General features: G+C 36.7%; 1 protein-coding gene across 4 annotated transcripts in view; it reads left to right on the forward strand.

Moving 5' to 3' along the window:
* The window catches only part of NR3C1 (nuclear receptor subfamily 3 group C member 1), a 141,503-nt gene extending 122,965 nt beyond the window's left edge, over window positions 1–18,538 (forward strand). For all 4 annotated transcript variants that reach the window (XM_069102695.1, XM_069102694.1, XM_069102693.1 and 1 more), the window contains exons 7-9: window positions 9,922–10,052; window positions 13,001–13,158; window positions 14,007–18,538. In XM_069102695.1, the coding sequence (XP_068958796.1) occupies window positions 9,922–10,052; window positions 13,001–13,158; window positions 14,007–14,159 (442 nt within the window). In that variant the 3' untranslated portion in view covers window positions 14,160–18,538. The remainder of the gene's footprint in view (window positions 1–9,921; window positions 10,053–13,000; window positions 13,159–14,006) is intronic.
* Window positions 18,539–18,744: the final 206 nt, after the last annotated feature.

Genomic DNA, 18,744 nt, shown 5'->3' on the forward strand with positions numbered 1-18,744 from the left:
ATCGCAGTGATGATACCACCATTTGTATAGGTCTCTAAAGTTTACAAAGCACTTTATGTGTGTTGTCTGGGTTGAGCAGAACAACGCATTAAGGTACATATAACAGGTATTATTATCCCCATTTTACAGATGAGCAAATAGGGGCTTAGATGCAATAATTTGCACTTGATCAAATGGGAAATGAATCAGAAGAGTCACAGAAGCCATGAGAGGAGAAAGCATCTAGGAGGAGGGAATGATTACCATTGTTGTGAAGGTTTCAGTGAGGTCACAGAGAATGGGGCCTAAGAGAAGACCATGAATTTATCTGTGAAGAGATCACTGATAACCTCGAAAGTCCAATTACAAGAGAGTGATGGAGTCAGGAAGCAGATTGTAGGGACTGCAGAGTGAATGGGTGGTGAAGAAGCTAGAAGGAACAAATATTAGTTTAGCATTGAAAAGAAGAGATTTTGGGTGATAGCTTGAAAGAACAGCAGGTCTAGAGAAGAATGTTTTTGTTGTTTTTTAGGCTAGGGACATGTGTATAGGCATCTAGGGAGGAGCCAGCATACCGGTAAATAAGTGGGGATAGGAGAGAATGATTGTTGTAGGGCAGACTACAGAGTTTCTTTACCTTTGTTGTGTCATGAATGCCTGTGAAAGTCTGATGAAACCTATGAACCTCTTTTCAGAATATTTTTCACTGCATAAAATAAAATACATAGGATTACAAAGGAAACAAAGGTATATTGAAATACAGTTATCAAAATATTTTAAAAACAAGTTCATGTTCCTTAAGAGAACCTCCTGACCTAGAAGAAAGAGGAGAGAATGAGATCAAGGATACAAATAGAAGTGTCAGCTTGAGGACAGGGTCCAGCCAGGAATGCACAGGAAGTAGCCCTTCAGTGCAGGAGAGGCTGGGCACTAGGACAAGATGAGCTCCCAGAGCCACGCTAGTATTTTGTGCAGTCTGCAGGAACAGGTGTCAGCTGGTGGTTTCATCACCTACTACCTAGTTCTGAGTTCATAGGGGGCGGCCTGCACCTAGTAGTAACATTTGGGGTAAAGCAGTATCATAAGCCATAGGCTGTGTACTGAGAAGAGCAAGTTCAGAAGTACTAGCAGCTATGTGGTTCCAGTTCCAACCTCTAGCCTGATTTGAAATCTGTAGAGGAATAACTAGGACAAGATCCCAAACCAAAGGAAATCTTGCATTTCTTCCACTTTGAACCAGCCAACCTTGATCCCAACAGACCGATGCTGGCTAAATCCAGCAGAAGTCCACTATTGCTCAGATACACATCCAAGTCAAGAACTTACAGAGGTTAGAATCAGGTGTTACCCTGGATCAGATGACTTTGGGAATCACCAAAAACTTGCAGACCTTTAACTTGTCCCTGAGATACTGAAAAAATACAATATTCAATACCCCAAGAAAGCAGCAGGACCAGCCCTTAACTTCCCTCCAGAAGTGCACAGAATCCAGTCCTACCACTAAGTCTGAAATCAGGAATAGTCTGGAATAATGAGCAAACAAAAAAATAATAATAATCCCACCATAAATGACAGGGATTCTCAAGAGAAGCGCAGAAAACAAGAATGACTCCAAAACATCATCAAGCAAAACCTGAAAGAAAAACATAGCTGGAGTACAAATTCAACAAGAATTCTATGAAGATATGACTTAATAATTGCTGGCATTTTTTAAGAGTTAAAAGTGTTGTAGGTTTTTTTGTTTGTTTTTTATAAATGAAATAAAGAGCGCTTGAAGAAAGAATTGAAAAGGGAATTAACAGCTTAGTGCAAAAGGTATTAAACCTTGCCCAAACAAAAACTCCCTAAAGATTAGAATGGACCAAATAAAAGCCAATGACTCAATAAATCATCAAGAAATATTGAAAACATCAAGAAGGAAATAAAACACAAGAAAATACTGGGCATCTCAAAGCAAAAACAACAAACCCAGAAAATAGAATTGAAGGGGAAAAGTTAAAAGTTGTTCAACTTACATGAAAATTATGACCAAAGAAAAAGATAAAAAAAATAACACATTCAAAGAAATCACAAAAGAAAACTGCCCAGAATTCTTAGAACCAGAGGTCAAAGCATACATAAAAAGAATCCACTGGTCATCTCTGGAAAGAAACCCCAAAATGAAAATTCCCAGGAACATTATAACCCAAATCCAGAGCTTTCAGGTCAAAGGGAAAAAGAAAAAAAAAAACTACAAGCAGCCAGAAAGCAACAACTCAAATACCAGGGAGCTTTAGTCAGGATCACACAGGATTTAGCAGCTACCACGATGAAGAAATGGAGAATTTGGAATTAATATTCAAGAAGGCAAAGGATGTGGACTTGTAGCCAAGAATAACTTTCCCAGCAAAACTGATTGTAATGCTATGGGGGGCAAATAGACCTTTAACAAGGGTGGATTTCCAAGCATTCCTGATGAAAAAACCAGAGCTATGTAGAAAATTGAAGTTCAATACAAGAGTTAAGAGAAAAAAATAAACACAAACAATCATAAGACAATAAAGAAGGATAAATGACTTATATTTTTAATCTGTAGAGATGTTATAATAACATGTGTCTTCTTTGAGCCCTATCAGAAAAGTTAGAGAGAACTTTTTTTTTTTTTTATCTCAAGTAAGCAGGGTATACAAGAAGTATATACAAAGAAGGTGGAGAGTGACTGATGCTTCAACTTGATTCTCATCTTAGCTGGTCAAGAGAGGGAAGAATACACACACACACACACACACACACACACACACACACACACACCATTTGGTTCAGCAACATATTTCAACAGGAAGGAAAATGGGAAAAGAGAGAATAGGGAATTAGAGGGAGGGTAAATTAAACGAAGAATGATTCTTAAGCAAAATAAAGTCTAAGGATGTACAAAAAATATTTATAGTTCTTTTGAGGTGACTTAGTGCTTAGCACAGTGCCAGACACATTGTAGGTGTTTAATAAATATTTATTGACTGACTGGCAAAGAATGGAAATTTGAGGGGGTGCTTCAGCTGGGAAATGGCTGAACAAGTTAAATGTCATCAAATACTGTAAGCAATGATGGAGGAGATGGTTTCAGAGAACCCAGGAAAGATAAATATGAACTAATAAAGGCTGAAGTTAACAGAACTGGGAGACCAGGAGAATAATGTATACAATAACAATATTTTAAAGACAAAGAACTTTGAGTAATAAGAACTCTGGTCACCATAAGCTGATGCTGAAACATGCTGTCCAAATCCTGAGACTAAGAGTGTAGAAATTCTATTTTTATACACACACATTTATATCTTATCTTTTGGATATGACCAAGTACATACATACATAAATGTGTGTGTATGTCTCCAATGAAAGAAAGATTTGGGGAAATTTTTTTTATCTTATCTAGCAAGAAAATAAGAGGTCATCATACAAACCCCCCTGAATTTCATAGATGGCATAGATGAGGAAGAAGAGAGCCAGAAATATTTAAGAGAATTGCTGAAGGTCACACAGGAAAGAAAAAGCAAAGCCAAGATTGGAACTGAGGTCCTCTGACTCCAAATCAGATGCTCTTTTCAGTTTATCCTTCTGCTTCAAATTTTGCTATAAAGCAGTGGTTATTGAAACTTCCTGTACTGGATAAAAAGTAGATCAGTGAAATAGGTTAGACAACAGTGAACTAGAACCAGATTTAGACAGCACTCTAGCATTCAGTAAACCTAGGATCATGAAACACAGGAACAAATTCATTATCCAATGAAAAAAATAAGAAAAATTTGAAAACCATTTGGCAAATATATATATATATATGTGTCTCACACCATTTATCACAATTAATTATAAATTGTAAATTATGAACAAATTATCATTGGCAATTTAAATATTTTAATATATCATTGAGCATTAGAGGATAAGGGATTGTCACATCTTTCATACCTGTTAAGAGAAAATCTAAATAAGCAGCAACTTATTAGAAAAAAATGGATTTATTGAATTTATTAAGTACTGGAAATAATAAGAGGTAAAATAAATGTTTGATTCTATAAAGATGAAAACTTCAGCGTGACACAAATCAGTTTATCCAAAATAAAAAGGAAAGGAAAAAACTGGGAAAAGATACTTTCATCCAACAACTCTCTGAAAGTCTGTCATCTAAATGTAGGCACCATTTTCTATTTAGCAAGTGGTCAAAGGAGATGAACAAACAACTCTCATAACAATACAAATTATCGACAACTACATGGAAAAAGTAATCAAAACATCTAAGAAACAATTGCAAGTTAAGACAGCTTTGAAATTCCTTATGATCAGACTGGTTTCATTCATGTAGAGATCTCCTAGTGTAGATATTTCCTCTACCAGTGCACATCTGCAATTCTTCTATATCTTGGAGAATTTCTCAGTCTTTTAAGTTAACATAACTTGTTCGTTTTTTTCCTAAAATTTTATTTTTAGTGTTTTTTAAAAATTTTTTTAGTTCCAAATTCTCTCTCTGCCTTCAGTTCCTCCCCCACCCATTAAGAAGGCAAGCATATGAAGCCATATAAAACATCAGCCACATTGCAAAAAAAAAAAAATACTTCAGTTTATAGTCAGAGTTCAACATTTCTCCAGAGACAGCAATTTTTCATCATGAGTCCTTTGGAATTGTCTTGGGTGACTGTATTGATCAGAATAGCCAAGTCTTCTGCAGTTGATCATTGTTACAATATTTTTGTTACTGTGTATCTCCTGGTTCTGTTCACTTCACTCTAAATCAGTTCGTATAGATCTTCTAAGGTTTTAAACTTGTTCCTTTTCAAGTTGCTGATATGTCTAAGAGGTAGGATTTGAATCCATTTCTGACTCCAGCCATCTCTCCACTATACCATCAAATTAGCAGAGATAAAAACAGCAAAAGGTAAAATTCATTCCTGGTACATCTGTGGTAAAAATAAGCAAATTATTATACTGCTTTTGGAGTTCTAGCCTTTTGTGGAAATGATAATGAAATTATTAAATAAGAGTTTTGAAAGGTGACTACCATTTGATTCAGTGGTTCCACAATTAGGACCAAACCCAAAGCAGTTATTGCTAGAAAAAAAAAAACACCTAGTTGTACAAAAATATTTCTAGCATAACTATTTGTAATAGCAAGAAAAAAAAAAAACCTGGAAGCAAACTAGGTGTCTGTCTGCTAGGGATAACTGAACAATTTTGTTATAATGATTTAATAAAATGCTATTGTAACATGAATAATCAGTTTAAAGAATTCAAAGAAATATGAGATAAATTCCATGAAATGATTTAGAGTAAGAATAAAAGAACTAAAAGAATGAAATACACACTGATAATTGTGCGGTTAAGTACAATGACAGCTGCAAATTCATAATATATACACAGTAAAGATAAAAAAGGATCACAAAAATAAGGGAATTTGTTGATATTTCTATGCTAAAGGCACAGGCAAATTTCTTATGAGTTCCAGAAGATGGAAAGTGAGTGAGACAGAAGTCTCAGGTGAAGGGCAGTTGTTAAGATTACAGAAGGGGTTTGGGGGAGGGTAGGAGAGGATAGGGAGAGGAGAGAGAGAGAACTGAGTTTGATAAGGATGACAATGTGGAGAGAAATAACAGTGGAGGGGGATTTTTTTGCCACCACAGATGGCAACTGAATGACAAGGATTAGGGAAATTTTCTTGCAGTATACTTGGGGAAGTACAAAATATGATGGTGCTAATATAGTATAACAAGGTATGATATAGTTAAACAATTCTAATAAGAATAACAGGAGGGGAAAAATAATAGTCATAGGAAAGGGCTTCTAACTAATAAGAGTATTCAAATCAGAACTGCCTGTGTTGATTAGAATGGAAAATGGAAGGAGTGATAGTAATGGTGTGTAGAGAGGCCGAGTGCTGAAAGAGGTCCCTGCAGTTGTCACTTCTGGATTATCTTTCCCCAAAGGTGGCCCCTTTGATTCACAAGATCATAGCTTTGGAGCTAAAAAGACATTGAGATCAACCTTCTCCAATGAGAAAACTGAATCCCAAAGAGGTTCAATGATTTGGTCACTCACTGAGTAAGCATCTAAGGCAGAATTTGAACCTAGGTCTTCCTGGCTCCTGGTTCAATGCCCTTTCCACTACACCAAGCTGTCTTTTATTTAATTTTTCTCAACACTGCGACATAGGTTTGTTCCAAGTTAATGCTTTCAACTACAAACTTGTGAACTCTCAAAAAAGAATGATTATATTGAATGCACTGGGTTTCACTTTTATAAATCTAGTTCTGTGGAAAGTTGAGTTCTGGAGATCCTGGCTGAGGATGACTGAGGATGGACTGAGTTCCAAAAGAACTTGGAGAAGTTCTTTTAAGTATCTTAAAAACTATAATTTAATTTGATACCCAGAGTGGGGAAGACCGATGGATGGATGGATGGATGGATGGATGGATGGATGGATGGATAGGTGAATGATTTTTACGATGTGAGGGATTACTAAGACACAAATCCAAAAGAAGAGAATAACTCAAAAACACATACAATGAAAACCTCAAAGGAAAAAAAAAAGCAGGAACAATTAGAATTCTTCCCAAAGAAATTATGTAAGAGCTTTAAAACAGTATGAAAGAAATGGCAGCTTTGGAGAAGAAAATTGGGGAAAGGATCAATCAATAGCTTTAATAGAAGTGGTGCAAAACTTTATTCTAGTAACAAACTCCCCCAAAATTAGAATGGAGTAAATAGAAATTTATGACCCTAGGACATAATAAGAATTCTTAAAACAAAGTCAAAAAATGAGAAAATAGAGGTAAATGTAAACAGTTGCATATCAAAAACAACTGACATTGAAAACAGATCAAGGAGAGATAATTTAAAAGCCATAGGATAACCAGACATCCATAATTAAAAAAAAAAAACCTTGAATGTCACATTTCAAGAAATTATTAATGAAAATTTCTGAGACACATTAGAACAAAATGACAATGTGAAAAACAGGAAAAAGCCTCCTGAAAAAAGCAAAAACTGAAAACTTCCAAGAATAGCATTGCCAAAATTCAGAGCTTCCAAGCAAATGAAAAAATATGACAGGCATCCAGATAGAATTCAAATATGGAGGATTTGGTCAAGATTATACTTAGCAGTTATCACCATAAAGTAGCAAAAAACATGGTATGAGATATTTCAGAAAGCAAAAGATAAAGGTCTTCATTCAAGAATAATTTACCTAGCAAAATAAAGTATAATCCTATAAGCATTAAAAAAAATGGATTCTTTATGATAAAGAGGACTTCTAAAATTCCTGATTGGAAAGAAAAAAAAAACTGGACCTAAAAAGGAATTCTGAAATGCAAATATCAAGAGAAAGATTAAAAAGTAAATTCAAGTGGACAGTCTGAATGAACTGTTTTCATTCTAATGGAGATGGAGAGGTATTGAAAGAGTTCTTTTAAAATTCTAATGTCATGGAGGGTCATAGAGGTTGTCACTTAAGATAGAACACCTATAAATAGTTTTGTTATGTTTTGAAAATACTATAAGGAAAAATAAAGTGGGGAGAGAAAATACATTAAGGGAGAATGAGAAGAAAGGTGGGGGAACTTGTTAACATATAATAAGGTTGTACAAGTAGAATTATATAAAAACATAGAAGAAGTAGGGGTAACAAGTTGCTTGAACTTTGTTTTCATTTAAACTAATGAAAAAGATCAGAATATCTACACAGAGTTTTGTATAGAAAAACATTCAAGTCAACAGGGATATGAATAAGAAAACAAAGAGGGATAATGAGAGTATAAGAAAAAAGAATCAATTCAGGAGGGGAATAAACAAAATAAAACAGGCTTGGAAAGAAAATGGTAAAGAGAAGTTTAAAAGGGAAGGACAAAAAAGGAAGGAAACAATTTGAAATAAACAGGGAACCAGGAGCGGCAAGAAAAAAAGTATTGAAAGAATAGAATGAAGGGAAGTAAACAATTAATTATCATAACCATGCATATGAATGGGATGAACTCACCCATAAAATGGAAGAGGTTAATAGACTGGATTAGAAAGCAAAACCCAAAAATTTGTTATTTACAGGAAACACACTTGAAACACAAACATTCACACAATTAAAATAAGGGTTTGGAGCAAAACCTATTATGCTTAAGCCAACTTTTTTTAAAGGCAATTGTAGCAATTACACAAGGCAGTAGCAAAAATAGATAATTTAAAAAGATAAAGAGGGAAACTACATTTTACTTAAAATTAATATAGAAAATGAAATCATCTCAACATGAGTTGAGTTAACATGCATACACTGAATGACATAGCTTGTGAATACTTAAGGGAAAAACTAAATGAATTATGAGAATAGACAATAAGACCTTAGTAGCAGAAGGGGACCTTTTTATCCCTATCAGCCCTAGAGAAATGTAATTTAAAAAAATAAACAAAGAACATCATAACCTAAATAGTATTTTAGACAAATTTAATATGGTATCACTGGAAATGGAAGAGAATAGTAACAGGCACATTTATTGACATGGGCAGGTTGGTTTACTAGTGCAAGAATGTTACTACTTTAAATGGAGCCAAGGAGTAAGATACTACATCATTTTTTTTCTATTAATCTGCATTTCTTTGGATAGATTAGGTCCTTTGGAACATGTCTATACATCCCAAAAACCCATAAGATTATAATTTCATAGTATCTAAATATAACTGGTGAATTAATCATTGTTAAGGTATCATTTGGGAGGTAGCTATTTTCAGCAGTTATAATATGTCTACTATAAGTGGAGATTAGGAATTCTTGGCTCCATTGTAGCTTACTAGTACTTATAACCAAATTATAGTTATATGCTAAGAAAAAGAATAAATAAATATTTTAATGTTTTTTATGACAAAGTATTTCTTGTGCTAGAATTCCATTTAAAAGACAGAAATTAATAGGTTCAACAGCAAAATGTGTATCTGTTAATTAATTGGTCACTGTTTTCTAAGTAAATACAAGTTGAGATGTTTAAAAAGTCTTCAAGATTCACCAGAGGAACCAAGCTTATATTTATGAAGAGATCCCTAAGAATAAAAGACTTCTGTTTGACATTATCCCTGTTCAATAAATGTATGCAGACAGATCACATTAAAAGAGTAAGAAGACCAGTACTTTGTACAGAAACTAAAAGTCAATATGCACATTGAACTAATGTCTCAAGTATAACCCCTGCTAGGGCTTTGCAGTAAAGCCAAGTGTAGCTAGTCTTATCTCTGATCCTGCTGTCACATATTTGCCATGAGCTGCTGCTAATTGAATGAGTTATAGTATAAGACCAGTTCTAATAGTAATTCTAAAAGGTTGAAATAGTTAAAGAAAAGAATGTGAGTGGGGGTGTGTGGAAGCATTTTCTAAAACACAGTGGTTCTTAACCTTTTTTGTGCGATGGATGCCTTTGGCAGCTTTGTGAAACCTATGAACTTCTCCAAATGTTTTTAAATGCATAAAAAGTACATAAGATTACAAAAGGAACCAATCAGTGAATTACTGTTGTCAAAATATTTAGAAAACAGGCTCACAGACCCCAAGTTAAAAACTCTTGATTAAAAGGAATATCACAAGGTAGATTTAAAGGTAACAGATGAGAAATGGGTACATATTGAGGTTTGTTTCAAAGCAGTAGGGGAAAAATAAGTAAACAGTAATCTGGTGGTAGCCATGATGATCCATTATGGATATAGGTTAGAAATATCACAAGCCTTTTTATAAAGGTGGCAAATGAAGAATTATAAAAGTCTTGTAGAAAGGGGAATTCTATCCCCAAATATAGAAACACCAGCCATAGTTTCTCCAGGTGAAAAATCTAATTATTTCTCCAGACTGTTTGAAATGGGTCAAGTGAGATGGCTGTATTTGGTTAGTTTTATCTGATTATCTGTTTCTAATGGCAATTTTTCATGTTTGTCTTTCCTTTATAGGCAGAGGATGAGTTTACCCTGCATGTATGACCAATGTAAACATATGCTACTTGTGTCCAATGAATTACACAGGCTTCAGGTTTCTTATGAAGAATATCTCTGCATGAAAACCTTACTACTTCTCTCTTCAGGTAGGTCAATCGCTTATCTGGTACAAAGTATTTATTTCATGTGACTGTATTCCATTCAGAGACATTATAGGCATCCAGGTGGTAAAATGGATAAGACACTGGACTTGAAATCAGGAAGTCCTGAATTCAAATCTTGCCTCAGACACTTATTACCTGTGTGATCCTGGGCAAATCACTTAACTTCTATTGGCATCTGTAAAAGTCCCAATATTGTTTTGAAGCTCAAATAGGATAATATTTTTAAAGTGCCTTGTAAATAAAAAAACTACATAAATGCTAATTGTTATTGTCATTACATTAAGTGAGAGCCATATGTGAAACTGCCCATAGAGATGACCTCATTTGTAATCCTTCACTAGTCTATTGTCACTAATACCTAAGAAGACAGTTTTCAGGGTTATGTCAAGAATATATGAATATTAGTTTCCTTGGACTTTTAATCACCCAGATAAATATTGAACAAAATATTATACACATCTAACGTATCTTAATGTGATTCTTCTTAATTTCTGAATTTTCTAGTCTCCCTTCTACCAAAGGAAAAGAAGTCTTGAGCCAGAAGCATATCACCTAGATAGAAAAACATAGGCCTAAAGTCAACTTGTGGCTGTATCTGTTACATAAGATCGAGTACAAAGGGCAACATGAGGACTGGAGAGGGAAATCTCCTCCCACCCCATATTTATACACACACACACGTACTCTCCTCCATGTTAATGCAGTTGAGCTTAATTCCCAGAATTGGTATAAAGAAGCCTCAGCTCTTCATGCCAACCCTAAGCAAGATTACCGTGAAGCAACAAAACTCTCAGGCAGTCAAAATAAATAAATCACCTCTTCCCTCTCAGAACAAACACCAAGCTGTCTCGGATGCCGGAGAACCTGGGCAGACATTAGTCAGTGTATATGTGACTAGTCAAAGCACGGGCTCTCTCCTATGTCTTGCTACCAATATATAACAAGTTATAGGATGTATGACCTGGGCACTCACAGTAGGGTTGGCTTCTTCCTTCTGACAGTTATCTGCTCCTCCATTTCTCATGAAAACAGAGAAGGTTTGGGGGTGTCATAGCACAAGGATACTACCTAACCCAGAGGTGAGGAACCTGTGGCCTAGCGGTCACATGTGGCCTTCTAGTTCCTTGGGTGCAGCCTTTTCACTGAGTCCAAGCTTTACAGAACAAATCCTTTTATTAAGGGGATTTGTTCTGTGACATTTGGATTCAGTCAAAGGGCTGTACCCAAGGACCTAGAGGGCCACATGTGGCCTTAAGGCCACAGGGTCCCCACCCCTGAGAACTTGCACAAGTGATTTGCATGGCCCAACAGGAATATTTTCTGGAAAATGCGACCAATTCTCACATTCTCTTTGTCCAAAGTAAAACCAAAGTCTTTCCAGAAAACCCATATAATAATGTATAGCAGTGACTTTTGTCATTTACACCAGAGGAAAAGGTTAAACTCTAGTTTTAAAGCCACAAAAGTATAAATGGGGCATCCTGTTTAGTATTTTTTTTTTACCATGTTCTAAGTGCAGACTACTAGAGGAAGATATTTTTCAGAAAGTTAACCTCAAACAAGACAGTGTACCCAGAGTTAATAGTCTCCAGTATGTTGAGATTATTCTCAAAGTATATATTACAACATCCCTTCTATGCAAATTCCAGTATAGATTAGGGAATGTCATGGAAAATAAATATTTGAGGGAAAATAATTCCATTCAACTTATGGTAATAACCAGTGTATAAGTCACAACCCAGCACTATGAATACACAAAAGTTTAGACAAGACAATCCTTGTCCCCATAGAGCAAGTCCATTAGGGAGAAGACAGACAAAGAAATGTAATACCATTGCAAAGAAAGAACCTTGGATTTGGACTTAGAAGATCTGGGTTAAGTCCCAAATCTACCATTTTCTCACTCTGTGACCTACAGCAAGACTGTACCTGGAAACTGGGTAGAACATTTATATTGTCAATGTCCCAGAGCCAATGTGAAGATTCCAACCAGAACTGGTATCCAGAGCATTTGCTAAGTCATGCAATACAGTCCTCTGTAAAATGTGAGCTCTTACCGCTTAAGATCTGCTACACTGAGAGTACCCATCTCAGTCTATATAGGAGCTATGTCCAACAGATTGTATTTCACCAAAAGGGGAGGAGACACAAAGGCATAGGAAAGTGCTATAGGCATTAGCTAAAGATACAGCAGCCTCATGATCCTAATTTCAAGAAAAGACCATATAAATTTAACAAGCCATCACAAAAGGCTTTATCTTCTGTGGTACCACGTGTACCAAATGTTGACTGGCAGGTAGTTACCTTATCAGTAGACTTCCAACCCAAGGCAGCTTCAACTCTATCATCCCAGCTTTCAGGCAATACCGTAACACTGATTACACTGAACTTTATTCGCACTCACCTCCTGAACATATGCTATATTCCTTTTCTCACAAGAGGGTGGAAACCTCAGGACTCCAAACCATGGAGCTTCTAACCATCTATCTCAGGTTATGTTTATTTTACTGTGTCAGATCATTGACCTTGACCATTTTAGCACTATTTCCAAATATTCCTCCTCTGTTTCATCCTCAGTGAGCCAAACCTGCCACCCACAGGCTTCAAAACAGTTTTTTCTGACTTCATTTTCTCCCCTCACAACATATATTTTGAGAATGCTTCTCACTTCTGTAGGGTATCACAGTTCTGTCATATAGTTAGCTTCCAGCATGGCCTCCTAGACCTTCCCAAATGGCTCTGTTCTAACAAAAGCATATGCTAGCCCTATATAGGACAATCTCAACTCCAGACATCATACTTAAATTGGGATAGAACATAGAAATATTATTCTGGAGTATTTCACTCTCCAGCCATCACACCATGTGAAAGGATTTATAAAACTGTAGCCTAATCCCCACCTTCAAGAGCCACTTTTTTTTGTTTTTCAGTTCCCAAGGACGGTTTGAAGAGCCAGTCACTCTTTGATGAGATTAGAATGACTTACATCAAAGAGCTGGGGAAAGCCATAGTCAAGAGGGAAGGAAACTCAAGTCAGAACTGGCAGCGATTTTATCAGCTGACCAAACTTCTGGACTCCATGCACGAGGTGAGTTTCTCATTTTCTCTGCGACTTCAGTCATCACACTCTTTGGGGGTATTAGGTGTTACTTTTTGAAACCCATCTATTTAGAATGGTCACTGTATTGGAAGTGGCACATACATATACGGGAAGTCATTAAATACAAGCAGGAGATGAACCTCCCAATTCAGGCTACTCATTTCATTGCATATCACCAGTGACAAAATAACAAGCACAAAAGCATCATTGTCCTCGAGAATTGACATTCTTCTGGAAGGGACACAACATGTATACAAAGAGTTTTTTGGATTTTTTAAATAAAATACAGGATTTGAGGCTGGAGGGAGCACTAGCAAGTAGGGGGCTCAAGGGAGGCTTTGTGGAATAGGGGACATTGAACTGAGGCTTGAAGAAAGACAAGAATTCTGAGAGGAGGGGGATGAGGAAGGATATTCAGTGGAGGTCAGTTTGTGCACATGCCCATAGATGGGAGATAAAGTACTAGGTTCAAGAAACAACTGGTAGTCCTGTTAAGTTGAGATATAATAAAGTTCATGATGGGGATGCTTATGAAATGGGTCAACAACAATTATTCCTGCAGAAATGGAAACAGCTGGCACTGTTTTCCATTCTAATATTCTATAGACTCTCCTATCCACTGGCAATCCATCCAGCTGAATGCTATATGACAACTTAGACTATACTGTGTGTAATTGTTTTACTTAGTTCTTCTGTTTTTCCCCCTTTGGGAGTTGGGGCAGGGCTGTAAGGAAGAAGGAAGAAGGATTATTGCTTGCAACTGCAATATAGTTCTATAAGCACCAGCCTGTCCTTTGGACATTATTTTTACCTGACTCGTTTTCTTCTCCTTTTAGGTAGTTGAAAGTCTTCTGAACTATTGCTTCCAAACATTTTTGGATAAGACCATGAGCATTGAGTTCCCGGAGATGTTGGCTGAAATCATCAGCAATCAGATACCAAAATACTCAAATGGAAATATCAAAAAACTGCTATTTCATCAGAAGTGACTGCCTTAATACATAAGGTTGCCTTAAAGAAAAGTCAGATTTATAGCTTTCGTCATACAGACTTACAGATTGGTTCATTTCTGTCCTCGTGGCGGCGTTTCTTCTGCAATTATGCACTACATGTGGTTTCTAGAGGGCCAAGACTTGGACACGAACACAGTTGCTTTGGAGCAACACAGGAGCGGTAGGGAGAAAGGAAGTAAAATAAGTCATTTTGTACATCTCGGAAATCAGACACGTCATCTTGGGAAAGAATTTCCCAGAGGACAGAAGATAGCACCCCAACTCCCGCTGCCAGGAATCTGCATCATGAACATTCTACTAGTGATTTTCCACAGTTGGTTGGATAAGTGTTTTCTAGGACTTTTTTTGGTCATGTTTTTCTTTTTTTTTTTCCTTCCCTTCTCCCCCTGTATAGTTAAGATAGCTTTTTGATTTATGCATGGTAACCCGAAAAAAGTTTACAAATGTATGCCAGAAAAGGGAAGTTGTGCCTTTTATAGCTATAACTGTCTGGTTTTAGCAATTTCCTTTACCTTTATATCCAGTGAACTAGGCCTGCCCATTTTTCTTACATCATTTTTGTATTCGAGTTGCCTGTTGTACAGCTGTCTGTTTCAGGTGGGCACCCGGTTCACGGCTTTCCTAAATAAACGCTAACCATTATTCTTCTGTGTGAAAATGGGTTGGTGCTTCTACCCTGAGAGTTTTTTGCTCTCAGGAGACCACAAACAAAATTTTCTCAGACCTCAAGGGTCTTTACCAATTATCACCCTAATGCTTTATGAGATATATCTACACATCCGCATAGCAAATAGACACAGTCCTGCCCGGTAACTAACTGGTACATGTCACCCAGTCTGGTGGCCTGCTCAATAAGCTATGGATAAGCTATGGTAACTAGAGAATAACTTCTAGAAATGGCCTAATCACACAGTTATGGTAGAGTGAAAAACACAGGAGCAAGATTCTGAACACATGGGTTCTAATTCCTGCCAGTTCTGACATTCTTCAGGCCTCCCTCCTCATCAGGGCTTTATAGAATAAGAGTTCGCAGAAAGATGGCAAGGAAGTAAGTATGAAATCTCATTTGGGGACCCCTTTTTAAAAGAATATTGACCTTCACAGTTTTAGAACAGCCCAGATAAGTTTTTCAGTCACACCTGGACATTCTGTGTCTGTTCTTAAAACTAGTACTGCCCCTTCCTAAATTTTACTCAAACAAGAAGTCAACCTTATATGTTTTTTAAAAGGTTCAATTTGCTGAACCACAAAATCAAACCAAACAAACAAAAAAAAACTAGCTAGACACCCATTTTCACATTCCCATCTCGCATCAATTGGTTCCTATCTCCTGGGGCACAGGAGATCCTCAGCTATGAATTTTTGTGATTTTCAATTGTGTTGTCAGCCTTTTATGTTTGTGAGGCTTTCATATCCCTTCCTCTCCACTTTCTCGTGTGCCATAAACTTGACAGGGGTCTTGTGAATCTCTCCTCCTCACTATGGGTGATTATTTTAGAAGATTTAGAAGCTGTAGTAGCCCTTTCTGTGTGCACCTTACCGACTTTCTGTAAGCTCAAAACTTAACCTATTTACTGAGCCACAGCAAGAATTGATTTTTATTCAGTGGCCAAATTATTTGTGTAATAGAAACTGAAAAAAAAATCTAATATTAAAAATATGAAACTTCTAATATATTTTTATATTTAGTTCTACTTTCAGATATACATATATATATAAATATATATCATATTGGTATTCACTAATCCAGGAAGGGAAGGGCTACTGCAGCTTTACATGCAATTTATTCAAGTGATTGTAAAATAGCTTGTATAGTGTATAATAAGAATGAATTTTTAGATGACAGATTGTTTTATCATGACACGTTCTATATTTTTCATAGGGTTCAGAGAAATGCAGAAGGGTAATCTAAACAATTTATTGTTTGTGTGTGATTGTTCATATAGTTGGCACAGGTCCCCAGAAAGTTGTCCATAGACAAAAAGAGAGGGACTGAGGAGGCAATCCTACATGTGGCCATTTTGCTAAAGCCACATCCCATCAAATCATGAACAGCATCATCCCATTACCTGGAATTCCGATCACCTTTCTTGTTCAGACAGTGATGTCTGTTGTCCCTACAGGTTTATTTGACCTCCTGCTGAAAAAAAAAATGAAAAGGAATGAAGAAAGACAGACAGACAGACAGACAAAGCAGGGGGATGAAGAGAGTGACTCTGAGATATGCATAGGCACTGGCCAATAGCGGGGTTACTTTCACATACAGCCTCTCATACAGCTTAGCAAAAGCAGTGGCTAAAGGAGCTTGGCAATAATAACGCACACAGGTACCAGCAATATGTACATATACTGCAAGACATCACAGGTCACTCACAACACACTAATTCTTTTCTGTCCTATGGCAAGGCTTCACTTCCCATTAGATAAGTGAGCAAGGCTTTTCTGAATTGCTTTTTGAATGCTACAGGCTTCCGTATTTGATATGCCTTTGCTTTCATTTTTTTTTAAACGGAATAATCGCTTGCTTTTTTTCCCAATGCACAGTAGAAGGGAATATGCTTCTTTCCTGATGGCCAGGATCCAAGTGTCGCTGTAAGATATTTTTCACGTAGCTGGAGGGGAAGTTTTACAGTGCCTCAGAAATAAATGTTTTAAGACTCACAAGAGAGTTAGGTTTCCAAACTTGTTCCAGGAAAAGAAATCTCTGCTCAAAGAATGTGATCAACACCAGTTTAAGAACTATCACATACTGATGGTCTGCTGAGGGAAGGTCCTACTGACAGTTATGAGATTGCCTTGAAGCCATTCACTGGGGAAAGAATGGCACCCACCCTTTCAGGATGAGTATAAATGTAGATGGAATGCAATTTTAACTAGGTCAGTGTGCATAGGCTGCAAATTGTGGATCTCGGACAAAAGTTAGACCAGGTGCTGCTTGTAGGCAGCCTTTGTTCTCCCACTAGTATTTAACTATTCACACCTATTTGAGTTGTTATTCACTTTCATGTGAGTTGCAAGGCATGTGTGTCCCATACGGATACATCATGAAAAATGCGTCTGGTTATAGCTCAAAAATGTGACCCTTCTTTGTTGACTTTATGATGTGACATAGGGTACCACAGGGTTAAACTGAGGTGATCGTCAACATAGAAACAAAATTGTATGGCCTCCTGGTATCTGCTATTCTCCTTCCATCTTAGCAGGAGAGGGGGAAGGGTAATCGGCTATCAACTAGTCCCCTCTCATACAAAAATAGGAGAGGAAATCCATGTTGCCCAACTGTTCTCCCATGCAGCATCGTATCACCTCCCCTTGAGCCAAGCCCAAAAGAAACCCCTGTCTAAAGAGGGAAGAGCTGGCAGTTCATTTATGGCAATGGAATTAGCATAGAATAAGATTCAGAAATGAGTTCTAACCTTGCTTTAAAGTAGATCAAAAAGGTCCCTCTCACCTCCACAGAGACAGTGTTCAACTGTTCCTAAATCCACAGATTCAAAAATGCCTTCTGAAAGACTTATCTTGATACTCCACAGAACGTAAAACACTAGCATTGATGGGTCCCTTTGCTTTGATAAAGGGATGTGATCTTGTTGAATCACACGAAAAGGTAGTAGATATTAATTATCATGTGTGTTTCATCAGCCTGTTTCCAGCACAGGGACAGGGGAGGGAAGGGAGAGAATACAAGGAGAATGCATTTAAACAGTATTTTAAATGGCACAACTGTCATCCAAAACCAGTCATGTATTCCAGGTCTTGGTACATCAGTGGCTATCGATGTGCGAAGACAAGAGCCTCATTTTTAGGAAAGGAATAGAGTCTCTTTCAAAGAAGGATTTTGCTTTCTGTTGAAAGGCTGTGTGTATGAAAATAGCCCCCCTAGGTATTTTACCTTGCTTAACTACATATAGATTCAAGTGTGTCGATATTCTATTTTGTATATTAAACAAAAGCTTATGTAATGGGGACAGATCTATATTATACTGTGTATGGCATTATTAAAAAGCTTTTTCATTATTTTTTATCACAGTAATTTTAAAATGTGTAAAAATAATTAAAACCAGTGACTCCTGTTTAAAAAAAATATATAAAAGTTGTAGTTTTTTATCCATGCTGAATAATTCTGTAGTAAAGAAAATAATTCTGTAGTAAAACATGTCTTTTTCACCCACTCAGTGCAACGGTGGACTGTAAAATCTCGTGTGGAAATGTTTAACTTTTACTTTTTGTTTTAATTCGCCGTCCCAGTAATATCACCCCACACGTTTGTACAGAATTGGCAGTAAATGGCAGTCATTTACAGCTATGCCAAATCATGGCCAGAAATCATAATAAAAACTTGCTTTTTCCATCAAGTGACTCCACAATGCTTTTTTGTAGTGCTTTGACTAGATACCTGTATACAATTTGGTTTCCCATCTCCGAGTCAGGGGGAATGATTCATGAGGTTGACTTTTCACAACCACCTCCCCAACTTTGTTCTATTTGGAAGGCAGTAACCCCAGAAGTTAAAATCAAAGGGAAAAAGGACAGATTTTTTAAAAAATAAAATGTTCAAAAG

The sequence above is a fragment of the Petaurus breviceps genome, unplaced genomic scaffold, assembly GCF_028583685.1.
Source record: "Petaurus breviceps papuanus isolate PSGF00001 unplaced genomic scaffold, PetGlider_PUasm1.0 551, whole genome shotgun sequence".
Taxonomy (NCBI): Eukaryota; Metazoa; Chordata; class Mammalia; order Diprotodontia; family Petauridae; genus Petaurus; species Petaurus breviceps.